At 39.4% G+C, this 13687-nt stretch overlaps 1 protein-coding gene across 5 annotated transcripts in view; it reads right to left on the bottom strand.

Moving 5' to 3' along the window:
- The window catches only part of LOC124058664 (kinase suppressor of Ras 1-like), a 58214-nt gene that overhangs the window by 23497 nt on the left and 21030 nt on the right, over positions 1-13687 (bottom strand). Inside the window, exon 1 of one of the 5 annotated variants that reach the window (XM_046388092.1) lies at positions 11135-11446. The exons of the other annotated variants lie outside the window; for them this stretch is intronic. Coding sequence (XP_046244048.1) covers positions 11135-11137 — 3 coding nt within the window. The 5' untranslated portion in view covers positions 11138-11446. Of the gene's footprint in view, positions 1-11134; positions 11447-13687 lie in introns of those variants that run through there. 5 annotated transcript variants of the gene reach the window in all.

Below are 13687 nucleotides of genomic sequence, written 5' to 3'. Positions count from 1 at the left end.
TTTGAATGACTATCGCCCAGTAGCACTCACACCCATAATCATGAAGTGCTTCGAAAGGCTGGTCAAAGGACCCATCATCTTCATCCTACCCACTTCACTCGACCCACTTCAATTTGCGTATTGCCCAAACCGCTACACCGAGGATGCCATATCCACTGCACTCCACCTGTCCCTGGAACACCTGGAAAATAAGAAGTCACTGGGCCACATGCTGTTTGTGGATTTTAGCTTGGCCTTTAATACCATAATCCCACAGCATCTGATCAACAAACTGGGCCCACTTTGACTGAACACTCCACTCAAAATTGGATACTGAACTTTTTAACAGACAGGCCTCAGACCTCAATTTGTACGGGGAGGGAATAACAGGTCAGACACTTATGCTGAACACAGGCTCTCTGCAGGGCTGTGTTCTCAGTCCCCTACGTTACACCCTGATGACCCATGATTGTTGTGCCCAGTACAACACAAACCAAATCATTAAGTATGCGGATGACACAACAGTGGTGGGTGTCATCCAGGACGGCGAGGAGAAGCACTACAGAAAGGAAGTGGAATTTTTTGTAGACTGGTGAAGCAGTAACAACCTTCTCCTGAATGTGGAGAACACCAAAGAACTGATGATCAACTTCAGGAGGAATTGGCCCGTGCACAACCCACTCTACATCAAGGCACAAGACACTGCTGTGGAGATCGTCCCACACATCAAATTCCTGGGGTTCACGTAGCCAACAACCTCACCTGATTGCTGCACATCTCCTCCACTGTCAAAAAGGCTCACTAGTGCCTACACTTCCTGCCCAGGCTAAATAGAGCACACCTCAGCCCATCAATCCTCACCACCTTCTACAAAGGCAACATCAAGAGTGTGCTAACCAGCAGCATTTCTCTGTGGCATGAGAGCAGCAGTGCCTCAGACATGAAGACACTGGGGACAGTGGTGAGGTCAGCCGGAAAAATTATTGGGGTCACACTGCCACTCGTTGGGGACCTAGCAAAACAACACTGCTTGTTGAGGGCAACAACATCAACAGGGATGCCACTCACCCCTGTCATGGACTGTTCTCTCTCCTACCCTCAGGCAGAAGATACCACTGCCTGCCATGCAGAACGGTGAGGGTCCGTGACAGCTTCTACCCAACCGCCATCAGACTTTTGAATACCTGAAAAAACCTCAGACTTTAACTTTAACAGACTTGAACATTTTTTTTTATCTACCTCTGTTTATCTACTTTACTAAGAACTGTTTGTATATACTCTCTTTGCACATACTCTTTTGCACATACATTTTGCACTGATACATTTATTTACATTTAAACATTTATACTGCATCCTTATCTGACCTGGTTTTTATTCTGTTTTTTCTTTTTTTTCTCTCTTCTTTTTATTCTTGATGTTTATCCAACTGTTTTTTGTTGTGGCCTAATGCATCGTAATTTCGTTCTGCAGTGCATCTCTGATGTTATGTTTGAATGACAATAAAAGAATCTGAATCTGAATCTGAATCTATCTCTCTGATTCTCATGGGGGTAGTTGACGGGGACACTCTTTAAGACCTTCCTGATTGTTGCATCAATCCTGAGGTCCTGGGACTGCATTCATGCAAATTGTAAAGGTGTGGGGGGGCTAGAGAAATGCTGAATGGGAGGACACAAAATTTGAAGGTTCTGTCATCGAAGGTGAACCTGAAGTTGCACTGACCACGACTCAGCTGGATCATCTCAGACACCTCCCAAGCACACCGGGGGGCATCCTATGTTGTTTGGGCCTCCTACAACATTTTATGTTGCAACAGGTCCAAACAATATAAAATGTTACAACAGGCCATGGCCCTGCCAGTAGCCACTGCTTGTTCCCTCATCAGCCTTGCTAAGAGGGAGGATACCTGCTGCAGCCCAACATGCCCTTCTCCCAAAAGCTTTGCCAGTGCTCCAGTGTTGACCAACTGACCCCGGACAGCCATAGCTCCGTGCATTTTGGTGAGGACGGCATCCATCATCCTAGTGTTTCTGCTTGGGCAATTCAACGTCGTGAGAAGACCAGAACCCCGGTCTTTCCCATTCTGGCTGTCGAGTTAAAACAATTCATGGAGGAAGCTGGATGAGTCCTCCTCCCTCAAAACACATTCTATACAGGCACCATCACTTGCCTTAAACAGATTATTTCAAGTAGTTGAGAATGCATCTGACATGCACAATGGATGATATGACATAGATGATGTAGATGGTATTTGATTTTTTTTTATTACTAATTTCATGCAACATATAATTTACTTCCATTATAATGTACACCTATTGATAACAGCATATAATAAACATATAACATTCATGAAGGAGATATTGCAGGGCTGTTGGATTAGACTGCACTGGTTTTAGCTCAGTGGACCTGATTTAACTCTTCAAATGTAACATTGCTTGGGTGTGTGTCTAAAACTCAACAACTGTTGAGAAAAATATCTGTCTCTTGAATGCATTATATGTAATTTCTCCCACTAGTGAGGTCTGTCAAAACAATGAAAACAAGAGACTTTTCGAACACTGAGCATCATTTTCTCCTTAAATACAGGGAAATTTCAAACCTTCTTTTGCACAGTTTTGCACTCACTGTTAAATAGTTGTATTTGCAGAAACATTAAATAATAAATAAACTAGTTTTGCTTTTTTATAAGCATCTCACTTTAATTTACTTTCAGTCACTTACAATTTAGCTGTTGAATACCACGAAACTGTGTGGTATCAAAACCAAAATAACCAAGAGAAAAAAACCGACCTCATCACAAAAATGGTTGAGGTTAATACGTCATTGCAAAGGAAAAGGGCATAAAGTAGACAGAGGAGGGAAAAAAAGAGTTATGAGGGTATATTTAGCAGTACAAGAGTGACTAGTCTGTCACCTAAACATTTCCCTTGCATATTCATATTGTCCATATTCTCTCATATGTCATATACGCTTCAATGTGGTGTAGGTCACACTATGCAGCATATCATGCATATCATGGCATTTTTATCTAAACCATATTCTACTTGAGTAATATCAGTTGCTAGGCTGTGCTTTTATCCATGTTCAAGGTGTCTAAAAGGCCACAGCTGGGGATTTAAAACGCTAACAATAAAGCTCAGGGGCCTGATGGATATAATGTTGAATTCTACTAAACCATTCAGCAAGGACATATTCCCTGTACTTCTACATGTATTTCCAACATAATTTGAAAACAGACATTTGTCACTAATGTTTCCCATATTACTTTAATAAATAAAAATAATACATAGTGGGAAGTTAATACATACTGATCAACCAGGTTTTACGAAAAATGGGCACTCATCTGATAATACGATAAGAAATATGAGTTTGGTAGGAACTTTATGCATTGGATCAGGAAAATATTATAGGTGTAAAAATTGATGGATGCATATATAAAATATCATTATACTGTAATGACATCATCCTCTTCATTGCGGCTATAAACCTCTCACTTTATCATTTGAACCAGATTATTAAATCTCATAAAAATGTTCAATAAAATAAAATCAAAAACTGACTAAGGATGTTACCAGTTATAATTCATAAAAAGTGGTGTGAGGGTCTACATAAAATAATTTCAACTCTCATAAGCCACGGTAAAAGGGCAAGATGCTCGCACATAATGATGTGTAGTCCAAATAAAAATGGTGAACTACAACTGCCAAACTTCTAATGTTTGGCTTTGGCTGTTAGCAAGCAGGTGTGTTGACTCGACTTTAAAAAAAGACTGGAGACATACTGAAGTAAGTATTTTTAAAAGTTCAAATATTAGTACAGCATCGCTGTACTTTGTCAAATCACTTCCAAAGGAAATTTTGGGAAGCCCCACTGAAATATTGTTTACCATATAAAAACTACATAAAAAGACTGTCAGATTCAGCACATCCACTTCTACAAATCAACCACTGTGGTTGAACCCTCATATAACAATAAAAACAAAAAGATCATAAAATGGAGCAAATGGATAAACAATGGGATCACAAAAATTTCTCAAATAATTATCAATAACCAATTCAAAACATTTAACAAATTAATCTCTGAGTTTAACATCTTTGAGAGTGAATATTTAAATTACCTCACCCTACGACATGCTATTAAAAAGTGCTTGCCATTAGATAAATTTAATGTAGACACCCTTAATCTTGAAAAGACACTATTTAGCTATAGTTTGTTCAATAAAAATATAATAAAACTATCTATAAAAATATCTATTGTCATTATAATAATGGCATTTAAAAAAAGAAAGAGGGAGAGGGGGAGAAAAAGGAGGCAAAGGAAGAGAGAGAAAAAAGGGAAAAAAGTGTGTATATTTGTATAGGTATAAAAGTGTATATGTATATTTGAGAACTTCCAACTTCCAGCTTGTGATTGTATATATCTGAAGGTTGTATCACATTGTATATGTTGCAGCACAAATATTTGTTAAAAATATAAGCTGATTCACTGATGGAGGCAAATTAGTTTGGGTTGGGGCTGAAAACGGTAACTTCATGTGGTTTGACTTGAGGAAACTACTTCTTGTCTCCCTGTTTAGGTTCACCTTTATGCCTCAGTCTGTTCTACTCAGTCTCTGGTTTGGACCAAGGATATCCCGTCGTTTCAGAGGAGTTCTCTTTGAAACTTTCGCAATCACCTGCTGCTCAGCTTTTTGCCTGTTTATTCCCTGTTATTTTGAATTCAGTTTATGGTCTGGTTTGTACTGAACATTGAATTGTTCACTAAATATCTTATTTAATCGTTCCTCTGAGTCTTTCATCGGCTTTTAGGAGCCCTCTTTAAGCACAGTCAGTAACAGTAATACTATGTCTCTGTGACCAGCTGGGCAAGCTTCAACAGAGTTTATGCAAGTGGAAAAGGGAAGGTATTCTGAGAAAAGCTAGGTCATCTGACAGCTGGGTTTCGGGATCATGGACCTGTTACGAGGCTAATTTACTATTACTGCTAATTTACTACCACAAATAAAAGACACTGATAGCCAGTCAGTATCAAGAAGCATGAGATTCCATAGTTTACCATAAAAACCATTGAGGAAAAAAAGGTCCAGTGTTCATTTATTTCTGGATTGTTGTAAAATGGCAGCCCCGACGCAAGACTGGATTCCTGGAATCTGCTGGCAAACTGAAAACAGGGTTTACTCTACTCTCTACTCTACTCTGCTCTTTTATGGGATGTTTTCTCAGCTCTTGGTGTGTATGTGTTTGTGTCTGTGTGTATAAGGAAGAGAAATGGGGAAACGGATCAGCTTAATCTCCTGGAAACTGGCTGTCGCCTACATTGTGTCCATGGTAAATACAATGGAAAGGCTGGAATAACAAAAGATTCTGTGTTTGACATGTGTGATGTGTTTGAGACACAATGCTGGGACTGAATATAAGGCTTTTCCCAACAAATGTTTGATGTTGTGTGCAAGACTAAAATTTTTATGTACAGCTGAATCTAATTTCGTGAGCAGTCTGAGTCAGATCATCTTCCAGCCTTACAACCTTTTTAGTATAAAATTTCCACAGATTGTGTGTCCTTGTTGAGCAACAGCAAGGATATGATTTATTGCTTGCATGTGTATAGAAATTGTGACTGGTAATCTTTTAAAATACTCTGGTAATTTGGTTGCTGGTTGTCTTTGCATGTCTTTGTATTTCTACTGTATTTCTAAAATCCTGGCTATACCCATAACTCACAGCTGTCAGAGCATATGTATTTTTTTTTTTTTTTTTTTAGTTTAGATTAACAGCAGTGGATATGTTGGGACCATTACTATTAACAACACCTTTCAACTGTTCAACCACACCAGTCAGACCACCTCTGGAGGACAGAATAGAGATCCAAGATGAAGTCATGCTAGCACAGCTTGGACTTAAGTCTACACCTGGCTAATGTCCAGTTCAAAACTGGGACACAAACTGGCCAAGCAACAGAAAATCAGGGACTCTTGTGCCCACATTTTTACAGAGACCTGTCTCCACTATAACATCCTGGTGCTCCACTGGACAGGTAGAACTGTGTATCCTGTGAGAAGGTACTCAGCTGTCTGTCTACTGTGTGGTGGAGAGGGTGCTGTTCATTGTCCATGATGGATAACAGTTTGTTCAGCGTCCTCCTCTCCACCACGGTCTCAAAAGACTCCAGCCTGAGACCGAGTACAGAGCCAGCCTTCTTGATGATCTTATCAAGTCTGTTGGTGTCGCTGGCTCTGATGCTGCTGCCCCAACACACAACAGCAAAGAAAATAGCATTGGCAACAACAGACTGGTAGAAGATCTCCAACATCTTGCTGCACACGCTGAAGGATCCCAGCTTCCTCGGGAAATAGAGTCTGCTCATCTCCTCAGTCCAGTCTGTTGCCGATCACCACTCCCAGGTATCTGTAGTCCTCCCTCTCTTCTACCACTTCCCCCCCGATCAGTAGTGGCTAGCAAGTGTAGCAAGTGCAAGTGCAAAATATGCTACACTCACGGTATTCCCTCTGGGTCTTCACTAGCACTGCCAGTTCATCTGTCTTATTCCCCAAAGACCTCATGTTCCCCATTATAATCACCAGGACTGCTGGCTTATGTCTCCTCCTTTTCTTCCTCCATTTGGCCCTAGACCTGCAACCCCGGTATCTACTCCATAACTCCTGCAGGACCACGGGTCTGTCTCCAGGCAGCAGCACAGGCTCATACAGCACAATCAGCTGTTCACAAGTGTAAACAATGTCCCCGCCACTATTGGCAACGTTCTCTGTTACAAAGAGCAGAAAAAGTAACAAAAGAACACAAAGAAAAGTAATAAAACTATGTCCAGTCACAACTTTTATGAACAGGTTTTTGTCACGCCGTGTGTGTTTTTGGTTATGTTTTGTCTTTTGGTGTTTGGTCCTTTTTCCTGTTTGTCTTGCCTTGTGTTTCCATGTATTATGTTCCAGGTTTTTGTCATGTCCTGTTTTACTTTGAAAGTGTCACTTCCCCTGTGTGTCTCTGTTTCATGTAGCTTTGCTTGAGTTTATCCTGATTGCTTTCTTCTCCCTAACGTGTTGCATCTGTGTCTTATTGTCTTGTCTTTATAGTCCTCGTCTATCCCTCGTCACGTTTGTCAGTTCGTTGCTTTTGTACTCATGTTTGTTTGCTTCATGCCAGGATTTGGCTTTTGTAGTCTTTTGTAGTTTGTCATGCCATGCCATGCCATGCCATGTTTTTTTGTCACTACAGTTTTTCCTTGATTCCGTTGCCACAGTAAGTGTGTGATTTTGACTCTGCATCAGGGTTCAGCGCTCTGCGTCAGCAATGCTTTTTGTGCCAGTTTTGATTAATCAGAAAAACAAACGACCAGGAATAACCCAACAAATAAACAAAGGTTATAAAACACGACGGGAGATGCCACTACAGGCTGCCATCTGGAACGACGCCAAGTGAGTGAAAATAAATTAATTAATTAATTAAAAAATTAATTAATTGAATATTGATTAGCCAGCGACTGGCTTTTCCAGACACAGGTGTCTTTAAATTACAATCACTTGAGATGCATTCACTGATTCCCATTTCATTTAATTGTGAGACTACTGGCCAGACCTCTGCTTAATTAGGTCAGTCACTTTAAAGGGGGTGAATATTTATGCAGTCACTTATTTTACATCATATACTTTAACTAATTGACATAACTTGAAATCTGTTTTCAGAGTGTTTTTCTGTCAAATTTCTGTCAAAAAAGTCAAATTGTGATTGACCAGACTATTGAATTGACTATGATCACATTTCTAAAAGCAGTAAAAGGGGAAAACATCTAAGGGGGTGAATGTTTTTGTAGCAAAAGATGTGACAAGGATGCTGTGTCTGTTCTTCATATGTTCATGTTATGTTCACATTCTGTATGTTACTTGAAACATCAAATGTACTGAATTGAAAAGTGTTATCATTGTTGTGATCATCAGTTACTGTTAGCACAGAAGCTACGTGTCCTACTGAGCATTACATCTGCTGATCCTGTCTTTGGATATTCTGGATTTGTAAGAGTTTGGAAAGTCCTGGCAAACTACAATTCTGTTGAAATGGGCATTAGAGGCACATGTGTCACTTTTAACAATCAATGAAAAATCACATATTTCGTTGCTTAATTTGTGGTTGAGGACCTGCTAGATGACTGTTGCAGCCTATGTCATGCCCTCCACTTCTGCCTGGTATGCGTGTTCTCTCTCTGTATTTGACTGAGTGTGCATTCATTTCTCTAACCTTCTTTTATTCTATTTTTTTTTTTTTTTTTTTTTTTTCTGGTAAATACAGGTTAGAGATGGCACTTGATAGAGACATACTTAAGTATTTAATTGCACTGATAACTTATTTCTGAGTATGAAATAAGTATCCTTGAATCCATGAAGGCAGGTGTGCAAGACCCAGTGCTGTAACTTACCAACTGCATCCTATTCTGCAGTTAAGATTCCTACAAAAACTCAGCTCAACCACATGCTCCCTGCCAGACATTTTGCAGAACTTTTTACAGAAGAGCAACACAAGGCATCACAAAATGTAATTTTGTAATATATTTCAATGTATTTATCTGTTGATCTATACCTTGCTCATATTCATTTCCTTGCCAAGATAAGTTTAAGTGGATTTAAAAAGAGAGGACCTCAGAAATCTTAACAGAGGAAATGACAAAAAATTTTGATATAAATACCTTCCAGGTGACAGATCTGTTTTCTATTTTAAATACAGCCATCAATAACACCCTCATTAAAGAGCAGGGCAGAGGAATGAAAGCTTATCAAGTTGGTTGCTTTTAGTTAGCCTCAAAATGGCATGATTAGTTTGTTACATGATAACACTGTGAGGAATAGATAAAGATCAAATTGGTCCATGAATTTATAATTTGTGTAGAGGCCCACCCTATTTTTTTTCTGTCAAAAAGTAAATACACATGAATGCTGCTAAATCCCCAAATGAGTCTTTCAGCAGCCACTTTTTTCCTGGTGTTTACTGTTGATTTCTTGACTTGTAGAATGTGGTTGAACGGCGTAGTTGCCAGCTGTACATAAAAACCACATAAATACCGGCATAAAAACCAGCTGAGCAAACACAGTAAATATTTCATGTATGTGGGGTGTGCAGAATGTGTGCGAAAGAGAGACGGTAAGAAGAAAAATATCACAGTAAAATGGTATAATAGACAAGAGAGCTCTTTGCATATAAAAACATTACTCATCAATCTTTGGTACGTTGTGACACCTTGTATGATTTTTAGCAATGAAAAACAAAATGCACATCTGATGACACAAATACATATTGTTTGTGATATGTGCGTGAAGACGAACACAAACACAACAACCGGTTTGGTTTCACAAGCAGGTGAATCATGTTTAGAGAGCTGGTGGTGTATGTGGTGCAATGACACCTGAAGCCCAATTTCATCAAACCCAGTAAGCTTGTGGTGGACTACAATGCTTCAAATATGGATGCCGCTGCAAAGAAGCTAGAAATTGTAAAACACCAATGCTTCACACACATCTTTGACCCAGTGGTGAGAAAAGATCTACACAATCAGCACAGTTTCAAGGTGGGCCTTTTGGTAATGTTTTTCTTACAGATACCACCAGATCCTAACCACAGATTGTCATATGTCATTCTGATTGGCTACGGGTCCTATCTAATATGAGCCAGTTTAGATACCAGAGAAGACGAGACACACAAGTGGGGGGTGAAGTGAAAGTGAACATGACATGACACCTCGTTATGAACGGTTATGACCCTTGTCACAACGTGTCATTCAGTCAGTTATTCACTTTTAATGTCAAGTTCAATCTCTGTCAATGTCTTTGTTATAACAGCTTGACATTAACTAAGACGATATATAACAATATAAACTGCCACAGCAGACAAGACCACCCAAAAAACTCAAGCACCAAAACCAGTGTTATTTTTTATTTTTCATATTGAACACATAATGTCCTTCATTGTCAAACTTTGGCACCTATATTACTTGCAATGCAGCTCAGCCCCTGGCAGCACAGATGGTATTAGTAGTTTATGAAGTCTGGAACTGCTAGCTTCAAGCAGAGATGAGAAATGGGCTACACAAACCTCTGGAAGTTCAGTTCTTTCTAACTCCACACCCTCAGATTTGCTGCAGTTCCACTTTTATGCTCCGTCACAAGTCTTAAAAATATGCTTTGAGAAATGATCACAATGAGTGTCATGTTGCAGAATGTAGCAACTGAGGCATAGTGAAATGGTTACTTAATTAACAGTCTTCTTTGAATATACAGTGAACAAGGCAGATGGCCGCCCATCTTGAGCCGGGGTCTGCTGCGAGGTTTCTGCCTTCTAAAAGGCAGTTTTTCCTCACCACTGTCGCCAAGTGCTTGCTCAAGGGGGAATGTTGGGTTCTCTGTATTACAAAATTTAATCAGAGTTTGGTCTAGACCTGCTCAAATTGGAAAGTGTCATGAGATAACTTTACACTTTACACTATTGACACTATATAAATAAACTGAATTGAATTGTATTGAATTGAATGTGATTTTGTTTTCTAGCAATGAGAATGCTTTACTTTTAACTTTCATGAAAAAATTAAAAAGTAAATAAAAAATAAAGGTTTGAGAAACAGACTTCACACTTTGCAAGCTGACACATACCAATACCTGGGCAGTGCCTGGGCATGCCTCAGCTGCCTGTGTTTACAGGTGACGAAAGCCTTAAAAGAAAGGAAGGAAAGAAGAAGAAGCACTGACAGAAAAACAGGGCAGTGACTGAAAAAGACTGAGCAAGAAAGAAAGACTCTTATAACCTCATAAAGGTAAATCACAAATAAAGCAACCAAACTGCTCAAGCAAAATACCTTAATCGGTCACTAATTACCCATGCACTTCTGAAACTTCTGAGTGAGGCATACAGACTGGACGAGAGGGGCAGATTCCACACTAAAAGGCATGTCGGTCTGGATATGCGCCTCCACCTAATAGGCAAACAGAACTCCCGAAACTCACCACTGCCAACTATGATATACAAGACACAACAGCTGAACAAGCACAAAACACACACGCATACACACCTAAGGAAACACCTCTTTTAACCATTCTAACACAGGTTGTAGATACTAAAAGCTGGCAAGGCAGATACAGTAGAGGTAAGGTATTGTACATTACCATGTGGTTGACAGTATCTACTGAACACTGGAGCTCCTGCTCTCATAATCCAGGCACTGTTATAGAGTAATCCGTGAGCACAACAGGCTGCTGGGAAACACACTGACACAGAGCCAATAAATCTTCCCAGAGCTCTTATCACACTCCCTGTTTTTCCTCCTCCTTCTTTCTTACATTGCCCTCCCCCCCTCTTTTTCTCTCAGCAAAGCTTTCCACCCAGCCACTCAGTAAAAGTCTGTCTTCCTGACATGCCAAAGGTGTGCATCAGCGACCATTAGCAACCATGTACGGGACATTTAACTCCCTCTGGAAAAAAAAATCTGAGTCATTACAGTTTCATTTTCACTTAGCTTGTATTGCTATTGCACTATTTAGTCTGACAACTGGGTGTGTTTGTTCCATGAGTGGTCCTCTAAATAACTGTGAGTGTTTCTTCCTTTGATTTTATTTTATTAACTAGGCCACTTTGCAAATGTACAACGATTTTACAATGAACACAGTTTCTTGATTTCAAGATCCTAGCAACACTCACTCAGTTCATTGTTATCACTGTGATAAGCTAAGGTTTTTCAGTGCACATGTCTAATGAGAGCACCCCACCCTGCCTTGCAAGAAATCCTCCACTTCCTCTGCATGCCTTTTTCCCCCCACCAGACCCTTCCCCTGTACTGTCCAAAGCCACGCCATATAAGACTAAAATGATAATGAGAGGGCAAGGAGGGAGAGAAAAGAAATGGTGTGGCGGGGTTGTATAGTTGGCAGGAAACAGAACATGTGACCTGAAACTGGTGATGCTACAACTACAGTCCTAGATTGTGATATTATTTCTGAATAGAACTGAAGCTGTTATATCTAGTTTCCCACCTGACAGCAAGGTAAAGAACTAAAAATATATTATTCATAGATTTTTAGACAGACCTTCGTCTAAGGAAGCTACGGTAATAAACATTTTGAACCGGTCCAAAACAGCACATTGCTCATCTTACAACACAGTACTCCCCAATCCAAAGTGGGGTCATGTCAATCACCATCTACTGCTGATAATACACTGACTATGGACAAGTACCTCATACAAGTAAACTTCAAAATAACATAAACTATTCCTTTAAGAAGTAATGTGGTGACAGGGCAAATCAAAATAGCAATCTATCTACTATGTTTATCAAGTTAAGAAGGTTCTTGATAACACTGTGTGGACTTAGATTGGGTCTGTGTTTCAGGTCAGTCCTTGGTTCATTACATATATGTGCTGTCAGTTGCCTTAAGAACAACGCATAAGGTTGTAATATACACAATCCTCTTGCCCAATCACAATACTACTACCTGTTACTAATGAACCTGTTTCCCCGTGGAATGTTCCAAACAGGTGTTTTTGAAACATTCCACCAGTTTCCCAGTCTGTTGTTGTCCTTGTCCCAACATGTTGCTGCCATCAAATTCAGTAAATGTATTCACAAAAATCACTGAAAATGATACGGTCAGACATTAAAAATTGAGAATATGACAAAAAAGATAAGCAACTGAAAACACTGTGTTTGATTTATATATTACGCAACATCAGAGTGCCACAACCAGCTGGTCAATGGTGGTTTCAAACAGAGCCATAAATAAAATAGTTTTATCAGAAACTGTGAATCATTGCAACCTTCAACATACACTGTCATAAATGTGCTCAAAACAAGGTGCTGAATCACTATAGATACCTCACATGAACAGCTAGGGAAAAATTCTACGGTATGTCCCACATAATGTCACATAAAATCTGTTTGTTGTCCTGGTTCTACAAGGTACCCAGTGACATCAGGACAGCAGAAATTCCCCACATCTTCCACTGCAAAGTGAAAAACTAGCTGTTCGGACTGAATAAAACATCAGCTAAATAAAAAAAAAAATCTATTTAATTTAACATAGAGATCAGTAAGAATCAGACAAAGAGCCAAGATGCTTTGACCATATTATTGTAAGAATTAGCAACTAAAGATCATTTTTACAGTTGGGTTAATCTGCCAGTTACTTTTTCATAACAACATCAGCAAGTCCTCTTAAAGCTAGAATAAAAATGTTTAACATTTTTTGATTAAAATATATATATATACTGTATATATAAACATTATTTTGTTATCAAAAGGTTACTCTACTGATGAAACTAAATGGTTCCAATCTAATGAGAACATGAGCATAGCCTTGTATCTCCTGTTTAAATGAAGGCCATGCACTGGAATGAAGGGATCTGCATATCAGAACACACAGTGCGTTTCATTTCTGCAGTTCATCAGAAAAAGAGAAGGAGTCTTATTACATGCCATTATGGTGACCAGCCTCCAGCTGCCAGCTCACCTCTCTTCCTCCGTCATGGTTTAAAGTGTGTGTTTAGTCAGTTTCACCTGCTTCTTGTTACCTCCCCTTTCATATGCTTTTGCTCTCCTTGTGTGTTTTGTCAGTTTGTCAGCATTTCCTGTGTTTGGTTAACTGTGTTTAGTGTGTCCTTGTAATTTCTGTATTTCTTCCTTGTGATCCCTGTGTTCCCCATGTTTGCCTTTTTGATTGATTACG

Source organism: Scatophagus argus, chromosome 5 (assembly GCF_020382885.2).
Source record: "Scatophagus argus isolate fScaArg1 chromosome 5, fScaArg1.pri, whole genome shotgun sequence".
NCBI classification, from domain to species: Eukaryota; Metazoa; Chordata; class Actinopteri; family Scatophagidae; genus Scatophagus; species Scatophagus argus.
The sequence above is the reverse complement of the archived record's forward strand: the minus strand, read 5'-3'. Positions and strand labels throughout refer to the sequence as shown.